This window comes from Puma concolor, chromosome B2 (genome assembly GCF_028749965.1).
Source record: "Puma concolor isolate L17-30 chromosome B2, mPumCon1.1.hap2, whole genome shotgun sequence".
Taxonomy (NCBI): Eukaryota; Metazoa; Chordata; class Mammalia; order Carnivora; family Felidae; genus Puma; species Puma concolor.
Genome location: NC_141671.1, coordinates 80,069,541 through 80,097,322, shown reverse-complemented (window position 1 = coordinate 80,097,322; position 27,782 = coordinate 80,069,541). Strand labels below are relative to the sequence as shown.

The following is a 27,782-nucleotide window of genomic DNA, read 5'->3' as shown; positions in this document are numbered from 1 at the left end:
AGACAAAGGAACACTTGCCAAACGTAGAAAGGATTGACAGACATTCCAAGTGTGAAGTATTTTCATCATGCCACGTCCAATCTATGTGCTTACATACCACGCTGCCTCATTCCCTCAACCTCCCAAAGTAAAATTTCCCTAAGTAGGGGAAAATAAAGGGTCCATACTCTTTTTGTTTGTTTTACCAAAAGAATACCATACTTTAGTGCTAGAACGAGAGCAAGAGAAGAGCCCATGAAAAGTTAACGATCAGTATCAATCCATGGTGCCCCTGGAAAACACAGAGAAGTCCTGCTGCATCATAACATGGCTACTTATACACAATAGGCATCGCAGCATTCAGCAAATATAAATGACCGTGTGGCGGTCAGGCAAAATCAAGGAAATTACAACACCTCAACATGGGAATGCCAGGCTGCCTCAGTTCATTTAGGACTGAAAGATTATAGCTTTTATAAATCAGATTAAAGCAAACCTCATGCATATTTTGGTAATCAGCATACCAATGAGCCTCATTTTTGTGAAAGTGGTTCACAGCTATTAATTCTTCAGGCTTACAAATGATTTATGCAGTGTTTTTGAAATCTAAAAGAACTTGATGAAATGCTTAAGAAAAAACATCTAAAAGGAGTCCTTAATTATGATGCCCTGCTACTCTCTCCAATCTTTTTGATTTCTTTTTTTTTTAAGGTAAATGTAAGTCCTCTAAGCTGTCCATCTGGAAAGAATTTTTTTTCCTGACCATTTGATGATCTTCATTGTTCAAACCAAATCTGGAAGAGAACCACTTGTCTTATTTGTGATTGTCAGGATATGATATTCTGAGGGTTGGTATGCTGACTGCCCATGAACTACTTTATCTCTTTATCTCTCAAACATCAGAAAATGGGGTTTTCCATGTTATTTTATTTAGTTAAATTTCATAGCCAGTACAATGGGCAAGATGCTATATTCTCACCATCAAGACTCTGAAACTGGGCCAGAAACTCCTCTATTCTCTTTGCTGTGCTCCCAAGCTGCTTTTCAGAAGAGGACTTAAAAACCTTGAAACATTTCTGAAGTATGGTCATCAGTTCATCCTTTGCCAACATCCTAGAATATAATCAGTGACAGGAGACATACTGTAATGGGAAAATTAATATACTTAACACTCTGTATATTAAATGTTTCTGGTCAGAAAAAGATGGTATAAATTCTTCACTAGTAGCTACCAAATTTGGGGGGAGAGATTTTCCTCAATGTATGTGACATTTCAGAAGTATTTAGAAAAGTTCTCATAATAAAGCTCAACTCACAAATGTACAAAGCTCCAGGCTCACAGCCTGATTGCAGCACTTACTAGGTTTATAGTACACAGCAAGTTACCAAACCACTCTGACCCTGGGTTTCCTAGTCTATAAAATGGAAATAAGAATTCATGTATTTCACAGGTTAGATGGAGGCTTAAAAATTAAATGAGGAGATGCATTTGAAGACTCTAGCCCAATGCTTACCACACAGTAGGTAGGCATTTAAGGTTAGTGTCCCTTTGCTTCAGATCTGAGACAGAAATGTCTGCTGAAGATACAACACTTAAACTAAATGAAAGCTTATTTGAAAGGACCAAAAAATATCATAATCATTTCTCTATTACCATCTTAGCTATATTTTAACATATTCTATGGGCTTTATAAACATCAGTCATTAAATCCACTAAATTGTTTTAAAAGGTAAGCAATTCTGTGTTTTATATAGCACAGGTGGAATGGTTGTATAATGCATTCAAGGCCACAGAAGAAATCTGTTAGAAACAGAGAGAACACAGATCTTCTAAAAATTAGGATCCCATTCTCAGAACCCTTACTTATAGGATCTCTCTACTAAGATCATATTCAGTAACAGAATGAAATGGAATTAGGTCAATATTAGTAATTATTAAGTGCCATGACACAAGTATAAAAATTATTTTCAGCAAATGGACCTAAAAACTGAAGACTACTATGATTAAAAGTTCTTGTATTAATCATGAAGGACTCAGACAAATCCAAAATTTAGGCTATTCTGCAAGATAACTACCTTATGTTTGACATTTTTCATAATAAAAAATCTGGGAAAAATACTAATATTACTAAGTCAGAAAAAGATATAAAGCTAAGTAGACTAAGACTACTGAGCAATTAAGCTGGTTACTTCAACTAAATTTAAACCCCAACCAAAAAATAAAAAATTGTCATACAACTGATAAATACAGAAACTGGTAGGAGTGGACAAAAGTAAACTTTTGCCTAGAAAAAAATATAAAATCTTCCTCCTTCTATAACAATAATTATCTGAAGTATTAGTAATATTTTTCTGTGAATGAAAGGCAGCTAGAGGTCAAAGAAAATTAAACCAACACATTTAATTCTTGATTACATTTGACATTACTTAAAATGTCTGACTTTCTATTGCCCAGATGAAGTTAAACTTAAAAGAGTTAAACTCAAAGTCAGATACATTTGAACAATCTGTTATACCTGACAAACGTTAGCCCTATTCAAATAGCCACGACCAGCATCTCCAGGGTCCGAGGAAACACTGACAATGGCTTGCTCGCGGGGCAGAAGCTGGTAACTCACATCAGCAGCACCCTGAGAAAAAGCGTACCAGGCTGCAGGCAGCCCTTCTGGGCATCTATCTAGATGCAGCTTACAAAACTGAGTATTGACAGAGACAAAGCCCCGCCTATTACTGACTTTCAGGATATAAGGGGAAAAAATGTCATTATGTCATATAATTTTGAAATCAAACTTTATTAGTCATAACTTTTAACATGACATTTGTTGGAGGGGGTAGATCCTTCACTTCAGATGTAAACGTCCAGGAATTCAGAAAGTTATCACTCTTTTTCTTATTAGCCAAAGGTAATGTTCTTGTTTCCAGAAGAGCAAAAGATCTTACACTTTCCCAAGTACTCTCCAGTTTAATATAAAACAAGTCTTGAAGTAGAGCTAATAATGTGACCAACCCTATAAAATCATTAAATTTTTTCAATTAAATTATATATACACAGAATCAACATATGCCTGCTATCATCACTATTATTTAATATCATTCTACAGTCCAGTCGCTACAACAAATTAAGAAAAAGGAAGTGGTGCAAAAAAAAAAAAAAAAAGGAAAGAAAAAAGAAGTGGTGCAAACATTACAAAGGAAGATGAAATTTATTATTTGCATATGATGTGACTATAAGATTGGAAAATCTAAAAGAACTGCATAAGTATTAAAGAGTATGAAGGATGTGTGGATGTAAGACATGTATACACATACACCTGTGTTGACACCTTACACGTACATGTAATCCATCTTATATTAAACTATGTAATGGAAAAAAAGAACATATTCAAAATGGCAACAAAAACTATAGAAAACAAAGCAATATACTTTATAGCAAATATGTAAGACATATCAAAAAAAGAAAACCCTGAATAAGTGAATAGACATTTTAAAGTTTTAGAGATACAAATTCATTCCAAATAAGTCTATACTTTTAACACTTTTGGAAACAAAAGTCCAGTATTTGTTTAAACCCCAATAAAATTATCCTAAAATTTATATGGAAAAATAACTGTTACTTAAAAAGAGGAATAATGTGTATATACTTGACTGTGTACAGTGGGGCTATTAATATATTAAAAAGTATAAGCTGCAGTGATTAAAATCAGATGGCACTTTATAGGAATGGACAGGTCAATAATGAGAATAAGTCTACAAAGAGATCAAGGAATATATAGGAGTTTGGTACATAATACAAGGTAGTACTAATTACTGGGGAAGAGATGGAAATAGTTTGAGAATAACAGATCATTACCTCAATATTATTTCAGACAGAATAAAGATGTGAGTATGGCATGGGGATAGGAGAAAGAACTAGTCCATCAATTATAAAATACTAGAAGAAAATAATGATATTTAAGCCTAATAATATCCAGCATCAGCATGAGTGTGGGGAAACAAATACTGATACACTGTTGGCACAAGTGTACGTTGGAAAAAGTGTTTATATTTTAGACCCCAAAAGTCTATTAAATGTGTATTTATTTTTGTGAAAATTACACAAATGTACGAGAACATTTACCCTTGGTGATTACTGTAACAGTGAAGAATTAGAAACAACCCAAATACATATCAAACAAGGGACTGATTAAATAAAATGTTACATTTTCAAAACGAGATATAATGTAGCTGTGATAAACAATGACATAGTACTAGTGATGACAGTTAACATATATGCACATGTGTATTTGGCAGAATTTGATCTCTACTACACTATATGATGAGTTATTATTATTGCCACATTAAGAGATGAGGAACAGAGACACAGAAAACTTAAGTAACCTGTCTAGAGTCTGGTAACTGGCAATTGCCAATTTGGTAATTTGACTGGATTAGAACCAAGTCTGGCTTGGCATCCATGCTCTTACCAACCATGCTGCACCACATTTCAAGACACAGTGTCCACGGTAGGATATTAGGTACAAAACAAATAACTACCACAACAAAAATGAACCAAATTTCAAAACCAAAAAAATGCAAGTTGTAGAACATCCCATCCACTATGATTTAATACCTGTTGGTGCCTAGAAAAAAATCTAGAAGTACAAACTGTTAGCAGTAGATGACTGGCTTTCAAAGTTATAGAACACGAATGGTAATATCAAAAAGCAATGTTATGTTTTCACTTAGGTTATTATTAGAGTGACTCCACTTTGGACAAACCAAACCTAATTGAACAAAACTGAAAACTAAAAAATGAAAATTTTAATTTATCCCTCAAAGTTTTTTGTAATAACACCCAAATAGAAAATTAAGGATTGAGTCTAGCCACTAGACCAGCATGTTTCAAACTGAGTTTTCAAAATGGGTTTCAACCATTAGTGAGTCATGAAACCATTCATTCATTCAGTGAACACTTACTGAATGCCTACTACATACCAGCCACTGTTCTGGGCTTTTGGGATACATCTCAGTGAAACAAAAACCCCTGTATTCATGAAACTTGTATTCTAATGGGTGGGGGATGAGGAGGTAGGGCACAGACAACAAACGCTATGTCTCATATTACTATGTATATACTAAAACTTGACATTATTATAGAAAAATATTAAGGGGGAAGTTTGGGGAGGAGCAGATAGGTTTGAATTTCAAAATGATTATTAGGCCTCACTGAGAAGAAGATATTTGATCAACCACGTGAAGGAGGTAAAAGAGTATTTGTAAGAACTTTTCCTGGCAGAGAGAATAATGCATGCAAAGGGCCTACACTGAGTGTATGTCTGGCATGTTCAAGAAGAACAAGAGGTCAAGATGGCTGGAGTGGAAAGAGAAATCAAGTAGTAGGAAATGAAATAAGAGATAGGCAATGCAGGGCTAGATCACAGAGGGTTGCTATATAGACTGTGGCTTTTATTCTGAGTGAAAAGGGGAGTTCATGGAATTGTTTAGAGCAAAGGAATGAAATTGTATGATATATTTTAAAAGGACTGTGCTGACTGCTGTTTTGAGAAAAACCCATGGGGGAACATGTATGGAAGCAAGGGAAACCAGTTTTACAATTTTCCATATGAGAGACGATAGTGACTTGGACAGGTGTTACCAGTGAGGGAAGGTGGCAAAAAGAGGTTTGATTCTTGATATATTTTGAAGCCAGAATCCAAGTTTTTGGATTTCAACAATGGGAAGGATAAAAAGACTGACTACACGAAGATTCTAAGGTTAAAGGGAAGATCAGACATTCAGTTTTAAACATGTTAACTTTGAAATGTATATTGGATATCTAAGTGGAGATGTTAATCAGGTACATGGAATAACAGTCAGGTAGTCAAAAAAAAAAAAAAGTGGGCTTTTGACTAAGCCCTGGCACATTGTAATGTTAGGGTGTCAAGGAGAAGAGAAACCACCAAAGACAGAAGGAGCATGCACTAAAGTAGGAGGAAACCTGAGAGTCGGGATCCTGAATGTCATTAAGGAAAGAGTGCTGTACTGTGCTGATGCTGATAACAGGTTAACACAAATGAAGACGTAGGACTGACCATTAGATTTAGGAACAGGGAAGTCACCAATGACCTTCTTCAAAGTAGTTTTAATAGAGAGCAAAAACCAAATCAGGTAAGACAGAATGAAAGGAGAGGAACTAGAGACAGTGAGACAGTGCTTTTGAACTCAGGGAGATCCCATTTAGCATTCAGCTTTAAAAGAAATGGCATAAAACTGAAAAGAAAATATCGGAATTATAAAGTATGAAAGCCACCACACGAGATTAAAGAGAAAGGAAAAAACACATTAAGATAGGTCACATTAATACCAAAACAGAGCTAATTATCTTCAACTAACTTAAGGCTTATGATACTTAATGTGTTAAAAGCTTTATAGGTTGTTATAAAAGAAATGTTTCCTTAACTAAGACAGAAAGAGAATCATTTGGCAATCATTAAAAACAACCATCCTGCAGGGCAATGTAGTGTTCTGCTTCATCATGCAGAAAGCCAATAATTCCTGGCTAAGTACTGATTATATAAAGGTCTGATTGAGAACAGGCTATAAGGAGAAACTGGTCAATCCATGGCTAATGCAAAAATCCTCTAAATAATGAGTTCTCAAGTTTTAAACAGACATTATCATAAATTAGCTTTTAAAAATACTCAAAAATTCAAACCTGCATATATGTCAATGAAAACTAGAAGAAAATAAAAAAGCTTACAAAAAACTATATTCACAGAGATTATCTACTTCAAAGACAACACAACAAAGCAATCATATATGGTAACAAGTCAAAGAGAAACCAAAAATATGCATAATTCTTCCCACACCTTGATATTTCATGTTAGATGCCACTTCCTCTGTGAAACTGCTTGATCTGCTCAATGGAGGTTAGCACTCTAGACCTCACCTGTCGTACATCACAGACTTATTCCCCTGTATTGTAATTGCCTACCTGTCCACCTTCATCTCTCACTTAGCCAAAATTCAGTGTAGATAAGAACTAGGGTTATCTTTGTAATCAGATCGGTGGCTCCACATATCAAGCATCAAAAAAAAAAACCCCAACATTTTTTGAAAGGATGAACAAGGCAATGGCCCTGCACTGACAGTTTCATGACCTCAGGTCTTAGTGAACAATAGTTTCTTTATTTACAAATTGGTTCATGTAGGGGAGCACTTGGAAGTTACAGTGCCTTTTGTGGAACACCATGCTCTTTTCTGTGTCAAAATGGGTAAATTAAATTATATCATATAGTTAGAAACAACTTGAGTAAACTAAAATATACATATATTTTAAAGATATATTATATACTTCAATATTTTTATATATCATCTATATTTTATATATTTATACTTCTTTTTCAAAAGAAAAACAGTTGTCAAACTAAGATTAGCTATTTCTGAATGTTTAACAGTTTTAATATTTCTTAGCTACCAGCTCGTTTTCTAACAAAAAATAGCAGGCACTAAAAGTTTGGTGAAGAAAAAATGAAATACAAATTCAGATCTTTTCTGTCCACTGAGATGAAAAAACAAACAAACAAACAAACAAACAAACAAACAAACAAACTATTCACTATTAGCAGTAGAATATCTTGTTCCAGTTTTGGAACCAATCTGAGATTGACTGCCTCAAGCCATCCAGCTTCTCCACCAATAAAGCCTTTTCTTTTCTTTCAATGGCTTCATTTTTTTCCTCAAAATTTTGTACCTTCTTCTTACTTCCCTTTATTTTCTAGAACAGTGTTTCTCAAAGTGTGGTCCCTTGGCCCATCTGTCCAAATGCGGTGGAGTGTTTATTAAATGCAGATTCCTTCTGTCCACCACACCCCAGTTCTAAAGGATTCAGAATCATTGGGGAGAGGGCAAAAGTATACATGTTTAATACACCTCAGCTGATTGTTATGTACACTAAAGCCTGAAAATCATTACTTTAAAAACAGCAACTATCAACATCTTTTGCTATTGAATGAGCTTCAACAATTCAATTCTTTGATTTCACCACAAGTGTACAGATGACTATGGAGGACCTGGCATGATGCAGATTCAGGACTGGCAATCCTTGTTCTAAGAAAGAAACTACATTTTAACTGTACAGTCTCATATACCTTCTGCACAGACAAATCTAGATCATCAAAAGCTAAATTATGCTATTTAGGAAGCATCACATGGACTGTGGAGCTGTGCTATTTTTCATTAACTAGATCTTTAAATCTCATCTAAAGTTGATCTGCAAATTCAGGAAACAATGTATTATTTAGATTCCAAATCTCTAGTCTCTTTCAACTAACCTAAAGTGATCAAATGTTAATATTATTACTTGGGTCATGTTTTTTTTTAACTCAGTGAAAGCTGAGCTGACCTATTAATATATTACTGTTTAACTCAAAAGCCTTACTCAGAAATTAGAATAATTTCTTTCAGCCTAAATTCCTGTAGCTATCAATCAACTTCAATTTATAAATCTGTTTGTCCAGCAAACTCATAAGGTTATACTTCGGATAAGCAGACCAGACACTGTGGCTTCTTTCATTTATATGTCTATACTCTGCGCCAAGATGCCTAGTGTCAGGATGGGAAGGGGGTTTTGAGGCCACAGAAGCTTGTTTGGCTGGTTCGTTTTAACATTTGAAGTGTGCTCTGAACATGGACTGCTGGCCACAAACCCACAGAAATTACCTTTTATACTACCTCCCAAATAATTGGAATAGGGCTGAAAAACAGACTTAACTTTGAAGATTCAAATTTAAATTCCAGCTGTGTCAACTGCATAAAAGTCACTCAGTGTTTCCAGCTTTGGTTTCCTTATTTGGAAGAAAATGAGATAATCCTAGATAAGTAATTCTCAATTGATGGGGCAAGGGGCAGAATAAATTCCCCTAAGAAGACAGACACATTTCTCATTACTCTCAATCCAAGAATCATTGCATAGCACTCCATGGCTACTGATGTGAAATCACAGTACTTTACAGGTCTAGCTGATCCATCATGTTCCTGTAAGTTAAAACTCTAAGGGTATTTTATCAATACCCTTAAAACCTTACTATTGAAGCAAGGTTTTTTGAATTTCAAAAGTCTGAAAAATGCTTGGTCAAGTGTTTGACTTCTAGATGGCTGTTTAGAAATTCTAATAGAAAGGTAAATTTTTCCTCTTAAGGTCTTTCAGAGCTGACCACAAGAAGCCCAGTGTACTCACGTAGCTCACTGCTGGGTTAGCACCATTTTTACTACTTCTGGTTCCCAAATGGTGTCTTAAGTTAAATATATCCTTATATAATAATACATGCTTGGTAAAAAATTAACCACCTCATATCCTGCATAGGGATGTGGTCTTCATGCTCAAGAGTTGACTGAAAGAAGAAAGGCTATGGAAGACATGCAGAACCACTGCACTCATGTCAAATTATGGCCTTTTATAAAGGCATAACTGCATGCTCCCCACGTGTACATCAATGTCTGCTGCATACATTTTAAAAATAACTGTGATATACAATTCTGTAAGTCTTTTTCCACTCATGAATATATGATATTTTCAACATTACAAATACCACGTAAATACACTTTAAAACTGAGATAATTAGCAAATGACATATTAGTTTCACGTGTACATGATTTGGTATGTGTATATACTGTGAAATGATCACCTTAAGAAGTCTAGTTAACATACACCACTGCACATAATTATAAATTTTCTTTCTTGTGATGAGAACTTTTAAGATTTACTCTATCAGGAACTTTCAAATATGCAATACTACATATCACCATACTATAAATTACATCCCCAGGGCTTCTTTATTTTATAACTGGAATTTGTACTCTTTGACCACCTTCAGTCATTTTGCCCACCCCCCCACCACTGGAACTATCAATCTGTTCTCGGTATCTGAGTTCAGTGTTATAGAGGGACTTCCTAATTCTTATGGCTGAATAATATTCCACTGTGTGTGTATATGTGCATTTTTCTTTATCCATTCCTTGATTGATGGGCACTTGGCTTGTTTCCATGTCTTGTCTATTGTGAATAGCTGCAATAAACATGGGAACACTGGTATCTTGAGTTGGCATTTTCATTTCCTTCAGATAAACACCCAGAAATTGAATTGCTAGGTCAAATGGTAGTTCTATTTTTAATTTTTTGAAGAATCTCCACACTGTTTTCCATAATGACTGCACCAATTTATATCTCCACCAATAGGGCACAAGTATTCCTCACCACCACTTGTTATTTCTTGACTTTTTGATAAGAGCCTCCTAATAGGTGTGAGGACATATCTCATTAAGGTTTTGATTTGCATTTCTCTGATGACTAGTCATGTTAAGCATCTTTTCATGCACTTATTGGCCATCTGTATGTCTTCTTTGGGAAAATGTCTGTTTAGCTCCTCTGCCCATTTTTTAATCAATTGTTTGTTTTTTCTATTGAGTTGTAGGAGTTCTTTATATATTTTGGATATTAAACCCTTATCAGATGTATGATTTCCTAATATTTTCTCCCATTTAATAGGTTGCCTTTTCATTTTATTGATGGTTTCTCCTTTACTGTTTAGAAGCTTTTTGGTTTGATGTAGTCCCACCTGTTTATTTTTGCTTTTGGTATCAAAGCCAAAATATCATTGCCAAGACCAATGTCAAGGAGGTTCACTTATGTTTTCTTCTACTTTTGTGGTTTCAAGTCTATTTTCAAATCTTTAATCCATTTTGAGTTGATTTTTGTGACTGGTGTTAAGAAAGTGGTCCAGTTTTCCCAGCACATTTATTAAAGAGACTGTCCTTTCTCTATTATCTGTTCTTGCCTCCTCTGTCATAAATTGTCTATATATGTAAGAATTTATGTCTGGGCTCTCTATTCTGTTTCATTCATCTATGTGTCTTTTTTTATGTCAACACCATACTGTTTTGATTACTGATTTTAGCTTTGTAATATAGCTTGAAATCAAGAAGAACGATGCCTCCCACCTGTGTTCTTTCTCAAGATTATTTTAGCTATTCTTTTGTGGTTCCATACAAATATCAGGAATTAAATACTTTTCAATGATCACAAAATATTTCATCAAGTTGATTTATGATTATTTAAACATGTCAGTTTCCATATAAAAGGGATTTTTCAAGAGAAATACTGCCTTTAAGGAACTTAACAAAAAAAGTCAAACTGGAAATGTTTCTAGACTATGTTTCTACAGTAACTCAGTTTTTTTTCCCAAGTGACATTCAGTGATCATTTTAATCTTATTTTCTCTCATGATGTGACTTGTTTGAAGACAGGTGATGGGAATATCTGGTTTCCTAAATTCAGATGATTCCTACTTAGAATGCCTAAACTGACAAGTGTCCTTGACTTCTTTTCCACATCTAATCTGCACAAAAGGAAAAGAAATCCATTCTGGACATTCCCAGATTCTTGGTAGTGCCCAGACTCTAACCTGTCTTTGCTGTACCTGACATATTTTATCCTTAATGCTTTTTATATTCCTATGTGTCTGACCTCAGTTTAGCAAAATGACTGAAACTTCACTTTCTATTTATTGCTTCTGCTTTACTCAGATCCCCAAGCCCATACTTTAGATCTTAGCAAGAATAGTGGAAGGTACAACAGCTGTGAAATCAGATCTGGATTAGAATTCTGGTTCCATCAACAGCTAAGAGATTTCAGGCAAATTCTAATTCCTATATATGCTTCAGTATTCTGAGTTGTAAAGTGTGGATAATAGTATCTGCCACAAAGGTGTACTTGTGTATTAGACAGGAAAGTTTACTGAAAGTGCCTACCTAACACAGTGCCTGACACACTGCAAGCTTTTATAAACAGTGGTTACGACTGTCACCATTACTATTATTGCTCATGTTTCCTTAACCTAGTTTGGAATTGGCATTCTTGACCCTTGACTTGTACCTCAAGATTACTGATGCCAAAAAGATGTAGAAAGAAAAAAGCAAGCCCCTCTCTGACAAAGGAATCTATGAATTTAAGACTATTCAACTGGAAAAGGAAGACAATCACTAATCACAAAAATTAAAGAGGAAACTCAGCAAGAATCAACTAGGTGTTGAGGCAGGAATGTTGACTTGAATAGAAAGCAAATGAAGTCTCCGTTGACATATAGAAGTACACAGAAATCTCTTACTGGCATTTAAAAAACTGAAATAAAACAGAGCTTTTCAGTGGCAATCTAGTTTCCATGGGGAGTTATTTTTCCAGATAGCATAAAATTAGTTTCCTATCTTAAGCTGCACCTGCTAGATCACTGACATTTGTATTATTAAGTCTCTGGACCTAAAGTGCTTTCAATGTGAATTTTCCTCCTACTATGCCCATCTGTTCTTTTCTTGTGGGCCCAGAGGAAGCCAAGACTTAATAAATATTCAATTCTCAGACTTCTTTATGATATTTTCATATAAGCATTTATATTCACTGAGGAAAATTATAAGTGTGCGTGCAGAAACTTAACTCACACTTGATTTTCCTTTCCTCATTTTCCAAGTGGTCATTATTTTTATGGAAGACTAAAAAGTCAACGTATGTATGAGTGAAGCCAAGAAAAACAAATGATTATAACTTTAAAAGGTAAATTTGTCAGGGTGGTAAGTGATCTCTGATATGTGACAACACCAAGATGTCTTATTTATATAATATTAGATAAATTTATGATCTCCCGTGCTAATGAGAGCAGGGCCAGCTCAGATGGGGGTAAGGCATCAAGGCTACTGCCTCCTCATCGCTGGTCCTCAAGTTCAGCAGTGACCTCTTTCACATTTCACCAAGTGATGCTGCAACTCCACCCATCCTGGTTGGGGCCATGGTGAGATGACTTTCCATGATGACTTTCCCTGCCATGCCATCAAGCTGGCAAGATTAAAATTATCCATACCTAAGCCCTCTTCAGGTAGTGTCAATATTTGACTAAATGCTCATTTTACTTTATTTTATTTATTTATTTTTTTTTTTTTAATTTTTTTTTTCAACGTTTATTTATTTTTGGGACAGAGAGAGACAGAGCATGAACGGGGGAGGGGCAGAGAGAGAGGGAGACACAGAATCGGAAACAGGCTCCAGGCTCCGAGCCATCAGCCCAGAGCCTGATGCGGGGCTCGAACTCACGGACCGCGAGATCGTGACCTGGCTGAAGTCGGACGCTCAACCGACTGCGCCACCCAGGCGCCCCAATGCTCATTTTACTTTAAAAAGCACAAGTTCGGGACACCTGGGTAGTTCTGTCAGTTGAAGTACTGACTCTTGATTTCAGCTCAGGCATGATCCCAGGGTTGTGGGATCGAAACCCGTGTCAGGCTTCAGGCTGAGCATTGAGCCTATTCGAGATTCTCTCTCTCCCTCTGCCCCTCTCCCCCACTCACAATCTCTCTCTAGGAAAAAAAAAAAAATCACAAGTTCAAAAACAAGGTAAAACCAGCAAAGAAATGGATGGTTGCTACATTTAAACTACCACAAACCACAAACAAGTTCAAGGTATTTACAAATATTAGACACAGCATGGCTACTTAAAAACCCCTTGGCAGGCAACATTCTGGAGGAAAGGGTTATTTATTGACAGGCTTACATCAGACAAAACAGAAAAAAAAAACAAAACTACCTCAGCAGCTGCAAAGCTGATGCATACTCCTCTGAATCCCATATGTTCTTTTCTAAACAAGTGCAGTACAGCTCTCTGATCTGTAAGTATAAAGCACACTTGTAAGGAACCAAAAGTGATGTACTAAGTTACACACTGCTCATTTGACAAAATCATAAATGGTCAAGACAAAAAAATAAATATTATTAAAAACAATCATTTTCTTTAGAGGACAACAGACTGGGCACACATCACATAGGTCAGGCTATATAAGAATACCATTTACATAAAAGCAACATGAGACTACATTGGGACTGGCTGATAATACTGATCACACTGCAATAAGAAAATAATAAAATAAAAGCAATATGGGATTATTAAAAAGAAAGCTTAATGGCAGAAATCCTTTCATAAACAAATCATTCCTATGTATTTAGATTTGTTCTCTAAACCTTTATTTATTTACTTATTAGAGAGAGAGAGAGAGAGAGAGAGAGAGAGAGAGAACATGAACGTGGGGGAGAGGAGCGGCGGGGGGGAGAGAATTCCAAGCAGGCTCTACACTCAGCCTGGACCCCAACACCCCAACACGGGGCTCGATCCCACAACTCTGGGATCATGACCTGAACGAAATCAAGAGTGGGACACTTAACCCACTGACCCACGCAGTACCCCTGTTCTCTAACCAGTACCCCGGTTCCCCTTTGAGGCAGGATGCAAATATTTAGGAATACAGAATTATTCCACTAACATCCACTCTCTAGCTGGTTCACAGGTTTAGAGTATGACACAAAGGCCAGTGGGGCATAATTTTGCAAGGGCAGAAATGCTGTTTCCCTTTTAGTTCTTGGTGGAATGCAAGGTTAACCATTAAGCATTCTCAAACAGATTCTTTTTGCTATTTTAATAAAGTGGGGGGATCAACTCTCTCAGTATACATGACAAAGAAGTGTGAAAGAAAAAAGTTAAAATGCCTTAGGACAAATACATTGGGGGGCGGGGGAGGAGGGGGGAAGCAACACCACTGGGATTCATGTGGTTGTTTCTAGCCGTGGCCATCAGAACAAAATATACTGCTTCAATTACCAGTAATGTGTACAGCTGGAATGGATTTAGATTGTGCACTCAGTGCCTGATTTGGATCCATTTCAAATTCTGATGCCTGAATGCTGCTGAAATCAAAGCAAGAAACTACTGATATTCCTACTGCAGACATTCCAAATGAAGAAGTTCTGGTTACCTGTCGACCCAATGGGTACTTGGGAAGAGAAGAGGTGAACTGATGAAGACATCTCAAAACCAGGAAGTAATTTGTATGGTAAACATGTAAGTTTTCTAGTAATGATTGTATTTCCTCCTAAAAATCACAGAATACATTACAAATATGTAAGTCAGTAATTAAAAGAATAATAAAATCTACCTCATGAATATATATATATATATATATATATATATATATATATATATATATATATAAAATTCCTGGAAAACTGATGAGAAAAGATGCAGAATTACAAATTAATTTCCTTAATTTTGAGAATTAGTAACGCACACAAAATCTAGGATAAAGGCTGGGTACTTCTGATTTAGTATCAGGTCTGGTGATATTTTACACACACCAAAATTAGTCCTGTAGTTTCCTTCTATCTATAGCACTGCCATTATAACTTGGCTCCCCCCAAGTGTGCAAAAAAGCACCCTGCTGGATGCCTGCTTGTGTCAGTCACCCAGTATGTGCCACAGCGAGGTAGGCCTACCACCCTCTACCTTGCTGGCATCAGAAGAGTAAGAAGATCACTACGGAGCCCAATACCAACATCATTAACAGTTGCTGAGGTTACACTTAAGGCCTATGCTTCTCTTAAAGTACAATTAGAACTGTGTTTCAAAGAAAGACTATAGAAGAAACACCACGGGTGATTCTGATAAATGCCTGCTTTTTGTTGAGAATTTCTAACACTGGTTTTATTCACTTTACTAATTAAAAAAAAAATGAAAAGAGAAATCTAAAGCCATCAAGCTTTAGAATTTAGACTCCAACAAGTATAATATGGGAGATAGTGTCTTAAGAAACTTGTGGGATGACTAATCCCACAAATCAGTTTCAAAAGGGCTTTTTTGCGGGGGGGAATAGGAGGGGTATTATGTTTTCTAGAACCTTCTGAAACAGTTTAGAAATGATTTTAACACACTACATTCTATCAACATCCAAGTATTTTTCAGACCTCAAATACTTTTATAACTGCTTCATCCTGTAACATTCTCTTAAAAGGATTATGATCTGTGGCATGGTCTTCACATTTTTTTCTTCTCTGTAAGTCAAAAAAGGACTTTAACTGCCGGGCTGGGGTTTTTTTCCACCAGTAATATCTTGCAGATACCCATTATTTTTAGCAGTCAAGCCTGCAGAAAATAACACCTCAGATACGAATAAATTCAAGCAAACCTAACCTATAAAAAGCAACAAATCTGATATATTTTCCTAAACTCTAATGCACTTAGAAATCAATTCCTTCATCATCAATCTATAGATTATTACCTGAAAGCACAGGGCAAATGAAAAAGCTTTCAGAATCAAAATGTTTTTCCTCCCAGTATTTGAGTTAGTTGGTAATTTCAAAAATCTAGGTCTCCTATCCTAACAAAGGGTACTTTAACCACCACTGGGAGAGTACATTCAGCTCTAATTTTACTATATGCTGTAACATGGAGAGTGCATAAAGCCACTAATTATTTGCCTTAATGTATGCCTGAAGAGCTTTTAAACAAAGAAAAGTATTCTGGAGGGAAAGGAATCTATTACTGATTAATAACCATACTTCATGCTTCTTGCATTACCTATTCCTTTTGCTTAGTGGAGTACATGCTTTTGTGCATGTACAAATAATGGGTGATGCAGAACTGAATTTACTCAGAGGGGGAGGAAACTGAAATACTTTACACCTTGTGGGCAATGTTGCACACTCGAGGGACTATGCCTTGGGTAGGGGTGGAAGGAGGATTATGCACATGCTCTTCTCCCAGATGATCTCAGTCCCTTCCTACCTCTGCGTGATTACATCCCTGTTCCCAGTGGAATTCTAGCATTTAAAACATGTTTTGTTTTGTTCACATAACACAGCATACTATTTCATCCAATGCCCAACTGAGGAAATGGAGTTCTGGTTCCAACACTGGAAGTAAAACTAGCTATGCTGGACTTCATGAGAAATCTGCTATACCCTTCTAAGGGATTTTCAAGAGTTAAGTTATTTTGACCATCCCACACTTTTGCCTTATGTATTGACTCTGGAACTACTCTCTACATAAGATTTCATTGTTATTTACATCTGTGTTCTTATCAGCTGCAGCAGAAAACATCCAAATGATTAACTTTCTACATGATACTATTCTCTAAATCCTTTGTCTTACTGAGATTCGTATCTGTAAATGCTTCTCTCCAGGCCAATTCTTAATGCACTTTATGAACACCTTTTTATAGGTTTTGATGCTGAGAAAATTCTCCACTTAATGCTTACAGCAGCATCACACTATGCACATGTGAAAACAAAGCCTGTTCAAATAGTAATCTTGTTTTCCATTCGTTAAATTTTTCCTCTGGAATCACAGCCATACACTGGTCATGGCTGCCACTGTTTTATTTCATAACTGTGGTTAGGATGATTCTTTTTAACAGAGATACACTTTGCCTAGTAATATTCATTATTTCCCAAAGAGATATGCTTTCTTCTTTTCTTGACACATGAAGACCTCGTGGTCTTTTCTGATCTTTGATATAAAGAGACGCAAACAAAGATATTTCTCTGATATCAAATACAAAAGAGCAGCCTCCTTGCTCCTCTTCAAACATCAAGACAGGCTCCAACCTCAGGTCCTTTCCACTTGCTGTCTCGCTGCTGTTTGGAATTCCCTTCTGCCAGATTCCTGCATGGCAAGCTCTGTAACTTCCTTTAGTCTTTATTCAAAATTCACCTTCTCAGTAAGGTCCTTATTTAAAATGTCAATCCAACTCCCCATGCACACCGAACTTCACATTCCGCTTTTTTCCTTCATTGTTTTTCCTTAGCAACACAGATATTTTACCTACTTCTTTTGATAGCATGTAAGCCCCATGAAGGCAGAGGTTTTTGTCAGTTTTGTTCATTCCTATATTCTCAGCACCTAGATTAACACCTGGCACACAGTGGACCCTCACAAACTTTGTTGAATGAGGAAGTGCATTAATGAACGGAGGCCAACATGCACTCAGTCTCCCTTCTAAATAAGAGCAACCACTTGTTGTCTTGCTGGATGTGGGCCAGATTTACTAATTTTTCAACAAAAGATGGAAGTCTGAATTTGTAATGTAAAATGTCTCAATTTGTAAATGTTGACTCAGGGTAAAAAAAACAAAGAAACCACTACGGACCTAAAAAGCCACATTTATATTAGGCTGTGGGTGGCCAGTAAATGTATAGTATACCCTTTTAAATCAGCCATCTCCAATCACATCAATCTTGTCTGTCATTCAGTTAAAATCATTCATGTATTCTTGTTTACTTACATGACAAGGCCCCTATTTTTACTGAGCTGGTTACTTTCTTTGGAAAGGAAACCAATACCTATGTAAAATTTAAATATATATAGGTAAAGAAAATATGATCAGACAAAATTATATTTGCCATGATGCTTAGTTTTTGCAATTCTCTTCTACTTTCCATAGTATTTATTACTTTCGTGTCCAGAATGTTATGTATGGGGTGAAGAGTGACACCAGGAAGATTTAAAGTAAGTTATGTAAAAATGGCTGTAAGTTTTTATAATATGTTCCTTTCAATAAATTCACTGGTAACAAAAGCTGGTGAAACAGACACTGGATTTTAGGAATAAGAGGTATCTGCTGTCCAAGAACACAGCATTTTCTTAGTTATCATCTTGCTAGAACGAAGCATGATTTTTCTCATTATGGAGAAATTTTGACCAACAGTGTTTGGTTCTCAGTGTCTCATCACATGACAGCCAGCTCCTGGAGTGCCAAAGCATGGCTTTCTCCCAGCACTAGTGTGGCCTGTGTGCTTCTCCTCTCATCTGCCTCAGCCTTTTGTTCTCTGTGTTCCCACTGGGCACTTCAGACCAGCAGCACTTGACGAAAGGTTTGCACTGAAGCTGCCCGTTCCTGCTGCACTATTGTGCTAAAGCTTCGCTTGTTTGATCACATGTAGTAGTTTGTTTCCAGTCATTTTCTTCCTTTCCTCTCTTTTCTTTTAATTATTTCTCCTAATAGATTTCCCCCCTCCTCCTGCCCTGTCTGTCAAAAGAAATAGAAAGAAGAGGTGGAGGCAAAGGTAGGTGAAAGGCAGGTTACCACCAAACTCATGAAGTAATTCTGTGCCTTTTGTTCACGAATCACCATGAAAAGCATACTAAATGGTGAAAAAAAATCTACCACTAACTTGCTCTGCGACCTTAGATATTTCACTTCCTCTCTCTTGGCTACATTTCTTCATTTGTAAAATGAGCATATTCAATCAGGTTATCTTTCTAATATTAACAAATTACAATTCTAACAAGTCCAAGACTTACTTCCTACTCTCAACTGATTTAAAATCTTGCTGGGTACAGAGGGAATAGAGACATAAAATATTAACAAGTCAGAATAAAAAACTTCACCTGTCACCCGCAAGAGATTGAATCTAAGTTGAAAGGGGTTGAAACCAAGCCAAATAGCTTTAAGGAAGATTTGAATAAAAATATATAAACAGATTTTCTTATGTGAAGTACATGGAATTAGTCATTTATTAAATATACTAAGTATAATGTAACTTCTTGACAAGACAGATCAACATGAACAGCCATTACCGGTAATAGAGACGGTGTGGTTGGTGTAGTCAGCACAGGATTAAAATGGGCCTAATCTTAGATATGGTGTTGAGACTTGCTTTTTTTACAAGGTATTTTGAAAATAAAGTGTGTATATGTATGTGTGAATGTTTCCTTTTCTAATTTGAGCAGCAGCATGTAGTGCTCCATGACACCTGGCCAAAGCTACCTCATACCAAGTAGTTTTCTAAGCCTCCTACAAATTATCTTCACTGTTAACTTGCCACAGTATTTGGAAAGCTCATTTCTGATTTCTCAAACACTAATACAGAACCTTAGGCACCTTCTCATCACCCTATACTAATTCTTCAATGAAGCGTCACAGAAAATGTATGGGCTATGATGTCAGATCTGGGTATTAATGCCAGATGTACCATTTGCTAATTGTGACACTTTAGATAGGCAAAGTTATTTAATCATTTTGTGACTCTCCTCATCTATACAAAGGGATAAAAACATCTGTCGTATGTGGTGGCTGTGACTCAAAATGAGACAATGCATAAAAACTATCTACTAATTGGGAAAAGCTGTTAATATTCCATTCCTCCGAAACATTTGCTCATGGAAAGAAAAAGAATTTCTCACTATTCAAAAATTCCTTCCAGTATATTAAGGCCTAGTGTTTTTTATTATCAGATAATAATTATGCAAATACGAGGCAACAATCTTTTTCAAAGCTCTCCTTAATATTGGACTTGAAACAAAATTTCAGGGACAAGCAATAATAAAAATCATCTTTGCAATTATGAAGAATTTGAAAGTTCTATATAAGGCACTTTGACAGCTTCTCATGAAATAATGTTTCATGAATTAAAGGGTTAAGTTAAAAAAAAAACCAGAAACCTTGATTACTAAAGCAATGGTATGAGGCAAAACATGGTAAAAATATAAACAGTAACAGCTCTTGCTATTTCACCTAAAACCCACAGTAATAATTTACCTATCTCCAATTAAACAGATATACTAAAATAAAATTTTAATGAGGAATCTAAATAAATTAACTAGTCAGCAAAAAAAAAAAAAAAAAAAAAAATACCAATCTGTTTAATGAACAAGTAAATAAAATCACAGCATTTTAGAGCCAAAAGAAACTTTAAAGATTATCTGGATAGGAGCGCCTGGGTGGCTCAGTTAGATAAGTGTCTGACTTCAGCTCAGGTCATGATATTGCCATTCACGGGTTCAAGCCCTGTGTCAGGCTCTCTGCTGTCAGCATGGAGCCTGCTTTGGATCCTCTGTCCCCCTCCCTATATGTCCCTCCCCTGCTCGATCTCTCTCTCAAAAATAAACAACATTAATAAAAAAGAAAAAAGATTATCTGGTTACACTTCTCTACCACAGGATTTGAAAGCTCTGGAGTCATCAGAAGTTTGCATTAATGGGAGCTTGTGCAGGCCTATTCTGCTTAAGCATAGGAAGACTAGATTGTTAACTGTCAGAGTGCACTTTTTGGCCTCTGTACTCTGCTGCACAATACATTCACAGGACAGACTACTCAGAAATGAAAGAATGCACATAATCTTTAATCCTTTATCAGCTCTATGTCATGCCTTAGCTTGAACTTCCCAGTGAAACTTCTACAAATGTATATGGTTTAGTCAGCTGAATTTTTAAATTTGAAAGTATACTTTCAAAAACCCCATGTAGTTTATGAAATACAAAGCTGACATATAGTTTTAAAGCTGTATCTGTGAAACTGAGGGTCCATAATTCTAAAGGAGTTGAAGGTTTTTTTAACATCTTGAGTCCAGTCTGGGGATGATTCATATAAATCCTTCATTTAAGTTAGAATTTAGATTAATTCTAAATTTAAGAGAACATGGCAAGGGAAACAATAAACATTTCCTTCTAGGCAACCAGTCCAGTTCAAGTGGTTCTCAAAAATGGTCTTCAGACCAAAGGCATCAGCATTACCAGGGACCTTGCTAGAAATGCAAATTCTTGGGACCCACATTTGAGCTACAAAAGCAGAAATTCTGGGGATGGAGGCCATTAATCAGTGTTTTAACAAGCCCTCCCCATGATTCTGATACATATTAAAGTTTAAGAACTACTGGGTTTAGTTAATCAGGGTAGGGAGCAAAGTAGATATTCAGGGACGAAAGAATCTAGATATAAAGAGTATAAATTTCTCTGGAGTATACTTTGAGGTCTATGTCTTCAAAATCTGAGTGTGATAAATTCTAACAGTACACATGTCTACATAACTACATAATCTATACAACCATGTAATGCAAGAATATTACATTTAGTATGCATAATACAGAATATGCAATATACAAAACTACACATTCACATTGATCTTAATTTTTATCATAGAGAAAAGTAATAACAATATTCATGATTCACATTTATAAAAGTTTTACTGTATATTTGTTCATAAATCACTCTCATTTGCTGAATGGACTTTGATGATCACTAATCGTATGAGGAAATCACACTAGGAATTATTGTCCCCATTTTATAAATAAGGAAATTGAAGCTTAAATAGGGTGAGTGATTTTTCTAAGGTATACCTGGCTAACAAGTAGCTGGAGTTGAAATGCAAGTTGAAATGTGCTGAGGTCATAATCAGGATCTTCCCCTGTATCACGAAGTACCATACTTTTAATTATCATGTGGGGTTTTTTCCAATTTTTATCGTGGTAAAATACATATAAAAATTGATTATGTGTTTAAAAAAACCATAAAAGGAGAAAAAGAATAAATGCTTAAATAAATGAATAAAATATACAAAGATACTTTTACTCTAAACTACAAAAATCCACAGACATGTTGATTAATCTTTTTCATAGACCTTGTTTTTTTTTTTTTAGAGAGAGCACATGTGCAAGAAGAGCAAAGGGAGAGGGAGAGAATCTTAAGCAGGCTCCATGCTCAGCACAGAGCCCAATGTGGGGCCTGAACTCACAGTCCACCATGAATCATGACCTGAGTCGAAATCAGGAGTCAGACACTTGACCAACTGAGCCACCCGGGTGCCCCTCACAGACCTCTTTTGGTCTTTGAATTTAGCAGGTGGCCTGCACATAACTTTTTTAGGGTAAGGTACAAATCTTTGTGTACCTTCCTATTTCTCACTATGTAAGTCTCAAGAAAATAAGCCTTTAAATAACAAAATATGCAATCCTAAAATGAATACAGCAAAGATAATAACAAATGGGGCTGATAAGTGCAATAAGAACAAGAACAGATAAATAAATGCTTAGAAAATACATGAGGGGCGCCTGGGTGGCGCAGTCGGTTAAGCGTCTGACTTCAGCCAGGTCACAATCTCGCGGTCCGTGAGTTCGAGCCCCGCGTCGGGCTCTGGGCTGATGGCTCAGAGCCTGGAGCCTGTTTCCGATTCTGTGTCTCCCTCTCTCTGCCCCTCCCCCGTTCATGCTCTGTCTCTCTCTGTCCCAAAAATAAATAAACGTTGAAAAAAAAATTAAAAAAAAAAAAAAAAAAGAAAATACATGAAATGTTACTGAGAAGCAGAGATAAATGTCAGACTATTTCTACAACAGATGAGCCTAGAGATTCTCTCCCTTTGTCATTTCAATGGTTAAAAGTACTCTTTAAAAATCTATTCCTGGCTTCTGAAAATATGCTCTAGCAGGAAATTCACTTGGCAACTAGCTGACTCAGCAGAGCTAATCCATCTAATCTTAAAACTCAGTAAACATGCACACATCCCTTTCCACTAGTTCTTAAAGTTCCCTCTACCAAAACAACCTGCATTAGGATGTGAAAACTTCTTATACTGCTCTAAAAAGGTTACAGAGATGATTAAAGTGATTATTAAACCCAGTCTAGAAGTGATTTTATATTATGGCCCAGTGTGGATTCTGCATTAGAAATAATGCCCAACAAAAAGCCACTGTCCACTGTTATACTGTATGTCAATTATATCTCAATTATAAAAAAGCCATTCTCTTTTTAGCATTTATGAATAGAAGGTAAATTAGTATTCAGAGCTATACAGAACACACGCCCTCTAGGAACTAACATTCTTTCACTCAAAATTTGAAAACAGTCTGGGCCAGCAAAACCTTTACACTAGTACTAGGGCTACTTCAATCTCATCTTAATTTTATTACAATTTTCTGACAACTTTTTCCTTAAAAAAGGCATGACAAGTATGAAAACAAATGTGACACTATGCATTTCTAGTTGTCCATCATTAAGGGACTTACTATGTAAAATGAAGGTACATCATCCCAAAAGTACTATACCACACTCAGTATTGATATGAAATGATTTTCAACATTAAGTGCAAAATAAAACAGGTGCAGAACAGCATATATAATATTTATATTCTGTAAAAGAAAGAAGGACACTCCTAAAATATGTAAAATTCCTTGTATATGTGAAAAATCTTTCTAGGAAAACACATAAGAAACTAGTAACACTAATTGTATCTAGGAAAAGAAAGTAGGTAGTTGGAGGGTAAAGGTGTGAGGGAGTGTTTTCACTGTATATTATCTTTGCCTTTTGAATTATGTACCATGTCTGAGTATCATTTATGCAAGAAAGAACCAAAAAAATCTTCCTTTTGATATTCTCTGTGTTGTATTGTTCACTCAATTTTCTAAGCTCATTACTTCTTTCCTGGCATTGTATCAATATAGAATGATATCTTTTTCAAATCAAATCAATACCCACTTAGCAGTGGGTCCCTAAACTGCATGGCTTCTATGTGCCTTTATTTATGACAGCCTTTAAAAAAACATTAAAATGACATTGCCTGCAGATTCCAAAATGGAATATGGAAATAAAGTTGAGATCTCAAAAGTATTTTCGAAATACACCATACGATAAACCTGTAGTTAATATTTTGTCTCAATAAAAAAGGTCATCTTTTAGAGAATTAAAGTTTTGTGTCATCTTCAATAGTCACACTCCTATATGATCATCAAGACCCACTAATTCACTGTGAAAAGCATATTAGGACAGACAGGTATGTTTTATAAATTCAATGAATAAATTTTATGTGCACATTGTTTTTCATGAAGAAAAAAAAAAGTAAAACTGAAACAAATACATCCACATTCCTACCTTCAAAAATCTCTCATTGGTCAATAGTGCAACTTGCTTTTCTGAAGCTTGCTTTTCCACGTGCCTAAAATTTTCACCATCCCGTACACAAAGAGAGAAAATTAAACATTCTAAAGATGTGACTATCACATGGGGGAAAAGAACTACCTAGATTGGTGGCCACATTCTTCTATTTCTTCTCAAAAATAAATTCAAGATAATAGTCATGGTTTAATAGTAATTTCTAACTCCACAAAGCAGCTATACTTCAGAATCTAGGGATCTAATCATAAACAAAAGCCATAAACTCCAGAATCAGAAAATGTTCTTTATAAAAGTAACTCTGGAGAAACTGCAAATTATATCCCTTTGTAAAAATATTTTTCGTTATGGTATGTTTTCAAATCCAACAAAGAAATCTCACGAGTGAAAACAGAAAGGTTTTACTGTGCTCTATATAAAATGGTTATTTTTTTCTTTCCCCACTTCAAAAATAGCTAGATCTGAGATACTTTTTTTTACTCGAAATTCTATTATGTGTTAAATATACACTTCTCTTTTTACCTCCTAAATGATGGAAGACGTCGGATGTTTTCACATTGATTTTCTGATAAGAAATTTATTCTTCTCTTGGCTTCCGAGAGATTACAGCATAGGACACTGAGGGGCTGAGAGTAGAAATGTTCTAATAGAGAAAGCTGAAAGAAATGTGAAGATTATATAATGTCATTCTAATTCCACAGAGTAACTTCATGTCAACAAACCTTTTTGTTGCTTCATAAATAAATCCCTCTGGTATTAGCACTGTAATATAGACCTGGCCAAGATATGTTTAAGATCTAGGTTTCCAAAGCAGTCAAATTAAGTAAACAGTCCCCCCTGCAGATTCTTTTATATAAACAGGTTTCTTATTTATTTTAAAGAGTTTTTGTTTTGTTTTTATTTACTTTTTAATTTATATCCAAGTTAGTTAGCATACAGTGCTATAATGATTTCAGAAGTAGATTCCAATGATTCATCCCCTATATATAACACCCAGTGCTCATCCCAGCAAGTGTCTTCCTTAATGCCCCTTACCCATTTAGCCCATCCCCCCACCCACAACCCCACCAGCAACCCTAGTTTGTTCTCTGCATTTAAGAGTCTCTTATGTTTTGGGGTGCCTGGGTGGCTCCGTCAGTTGAGTGTCCGACTTTGGCTCAGGTCATGATCTCACGGTTTGTGAGTTCGAGCCCCGCGTCAGGCTCTGTGCTGACAGCTCAGAGCCTGGAGCCTGTTTCGGATTCTGTGTCCCCCTCTCTCTGCCCCTCCCCCCACTTGTGCTCTGTCTCTGTCTGTCTCTCAAAAATAAATAAATAAATGTAAAAAATAAAATTACAAAAAAGAGTCTTTTATGATTTGTCCCCCTCCTTGTTTTTAAATTATTTTTGCTTCCCTTCCCTTATGTTTATGTTTTGTATCTTAAATTCCTCATGTGAGTGAAGTCACATGATATTTATCTTTCTCTGACTTATTTCACTTAGCATAATACCCTCTAGTTCCATCCACATAGTTGCAAATGGCAAGATTTCATTCTTTTTGATTGCCGAGTAATACTCCATTGTGTGTGTGTATGTATGTATATGTATATATGTATGTATGTGTATATACACACACACACACACACACACACACACACACACACACACACACCACATCTTCTTTATCCATTCAACTGTTGATGGACATTTGGGCTCTTTCCATACTTTGGTTATTACTGATAGCACTGTTATAAACATTGGGGTGCACGTGGCCTTTTGAAACAGCACACTAAGGTTTTTTTTAAACAGCAAAAGTATGGCACTAATATATTTAATGTCACAATAACACTACAAACAATGCATAAATCATTCTGTATCTTTAATATTTTAAGACTCTGATTTTGTGGACAAGCTCAGAAAATTGTAATCTCTGAAGTATGTATTAGAAGAAACTAATATGAATGGATAGATCAACTCTCTGCAGAACCAACTCACAGCAACAGTAAATATGGTGGGGATAGGACTGGGGTGTGACCTCAGAGTTTAATAGATGTCCAAATACTCACAAGAAAATATTCATCTATAAAATCAGTGAAAAAATTTGGTCTGCTGAAAAAATAAAAATGTTACAATGGTAGAAACTTTCCCTTCTGATAAAAAAAAATAATGAAAAATGAGAAATAGCTAAAGAAAAGATATCTTTTTAAATTCAGTTTTATTTCATGAAGAAAAACATGGTACAATATCTGGTAAATTTAAATGTTAAGAGTGCTGTTGTCCCCATAGTATAAGGGGGAATGATTTTCCAGAACATACCATAACTTGTAAGATGTATCTTACAAGACTATTCAAATGTTAAAAAGTTGACCCTAAGCAACCTTTTTATGGCCAATTTGGTTTTTCCAGACACCTTGATACTAGACAGTTTCCCTAGAGAGTGGACAAAACACAGTCTTGTCACTAGAAAATAGAATTTCCCATCACAAATTAATAAATTAACATGATAGTTTATATATTGGTATTAAGGTATTTGAGCTTGATCCTTGCTGGGTAAACTGATAATGAATCTCTGAGCCTATAGAGCTGAAGACCAGATACCCAAGGCTAGAGGAAATCCTCCAAAATAGTTCATTCTGGAGGAAGGATGAGGCTGTAAGAAAAGAGCCAGCCTTACTTAGAAACAAATACCAAACAGAAAGTAACTGTTCATGCCAAGTGCTAAATTATTTTCACACATATTAACAAAATCTTGTTTCTTACTTGCATTTTTCAATTATATTGTGATAGTATTTATTCCAATGTTAACATCACTTTTTAAATATGAGAAAAGTAAAAAACAAACATATAAGGGACTTGCTGGGGAGGAGAAATGGGAGGAAGTCACATGACTTACACTAGAGTTATAAATAAGAACCCAGTATCACCTACTTTGTCTAAGTATGTTCTCAAAATCTGGGTCAACAAGTTGGTCAACATATCCAACTAATGAAGGAAAACCTTAAACATACACAGAATGATTATATACCCTACTGCACCCCCTATGGAAAATAGGACTTAACGCATTACTTCCCACTGATGATTAGGAAAAGTAGACAAATGGGGTCTAACGGCTCTACCACTTAAAAGCTGTGTGACCTTGGCCAAGCTACTTAACCTAAGCCTCTGTTTCCTCACCTGCAAAACTGAGGATAATAGTACCCATTAATGAAACAATGTAAATACTTAGTACGAGCTAGCACAAAGGAGGTGCTTAGTAAATTATGAGGAACCGATAAAATCATCTAATCTGATTCCCTATTTTACAGATGAGAAAACTGAG

At 35.7% G+C, this 27,782-nt stretch overlaps 1 protein-coding gene across 5 annotated transcripts in view; it reads right to left on the bottom strand.

Moving 5' to 3' along the window:
* Positions 1 to 27,782, bottom strand: part of ORC3 (origin recognition complex subunit 3) — a 72,881-nt gene that overhangs the window by 21,154 nt on the left and 23,945 nt on the right. For all 5 annotated transcript variants that reach the window (XM_086707390.1, XM_086707389.1, XM_086707386.1 and 2 more), the window contains 5 exons: positions 25,008 to 25,141; positions 24,465 to 24,528; positions 14,806 to 14,922; positions 13,587 to 13,666; positions 959 to 1,092 (listed from right to left, as the gene is read on the bottom strand). In XM_086707390.1, the coding sequence (XP_086563516.1) occupies positions 959 to 1,092; positions 13,587 to 13,666; positions 14,806 to 14,922; positions 24,465 to 24,528; positions 25,008 to 25,141 (529 nt within the window). The remainder of the gene's footprint in view (positions 1 to 958; positions 1,093 to 13,586; positions 13,667 to 14,805; positions 14,923 to 24,464; positions 24,529 to 25,007; positions 25,142 to 27,782) is intronic.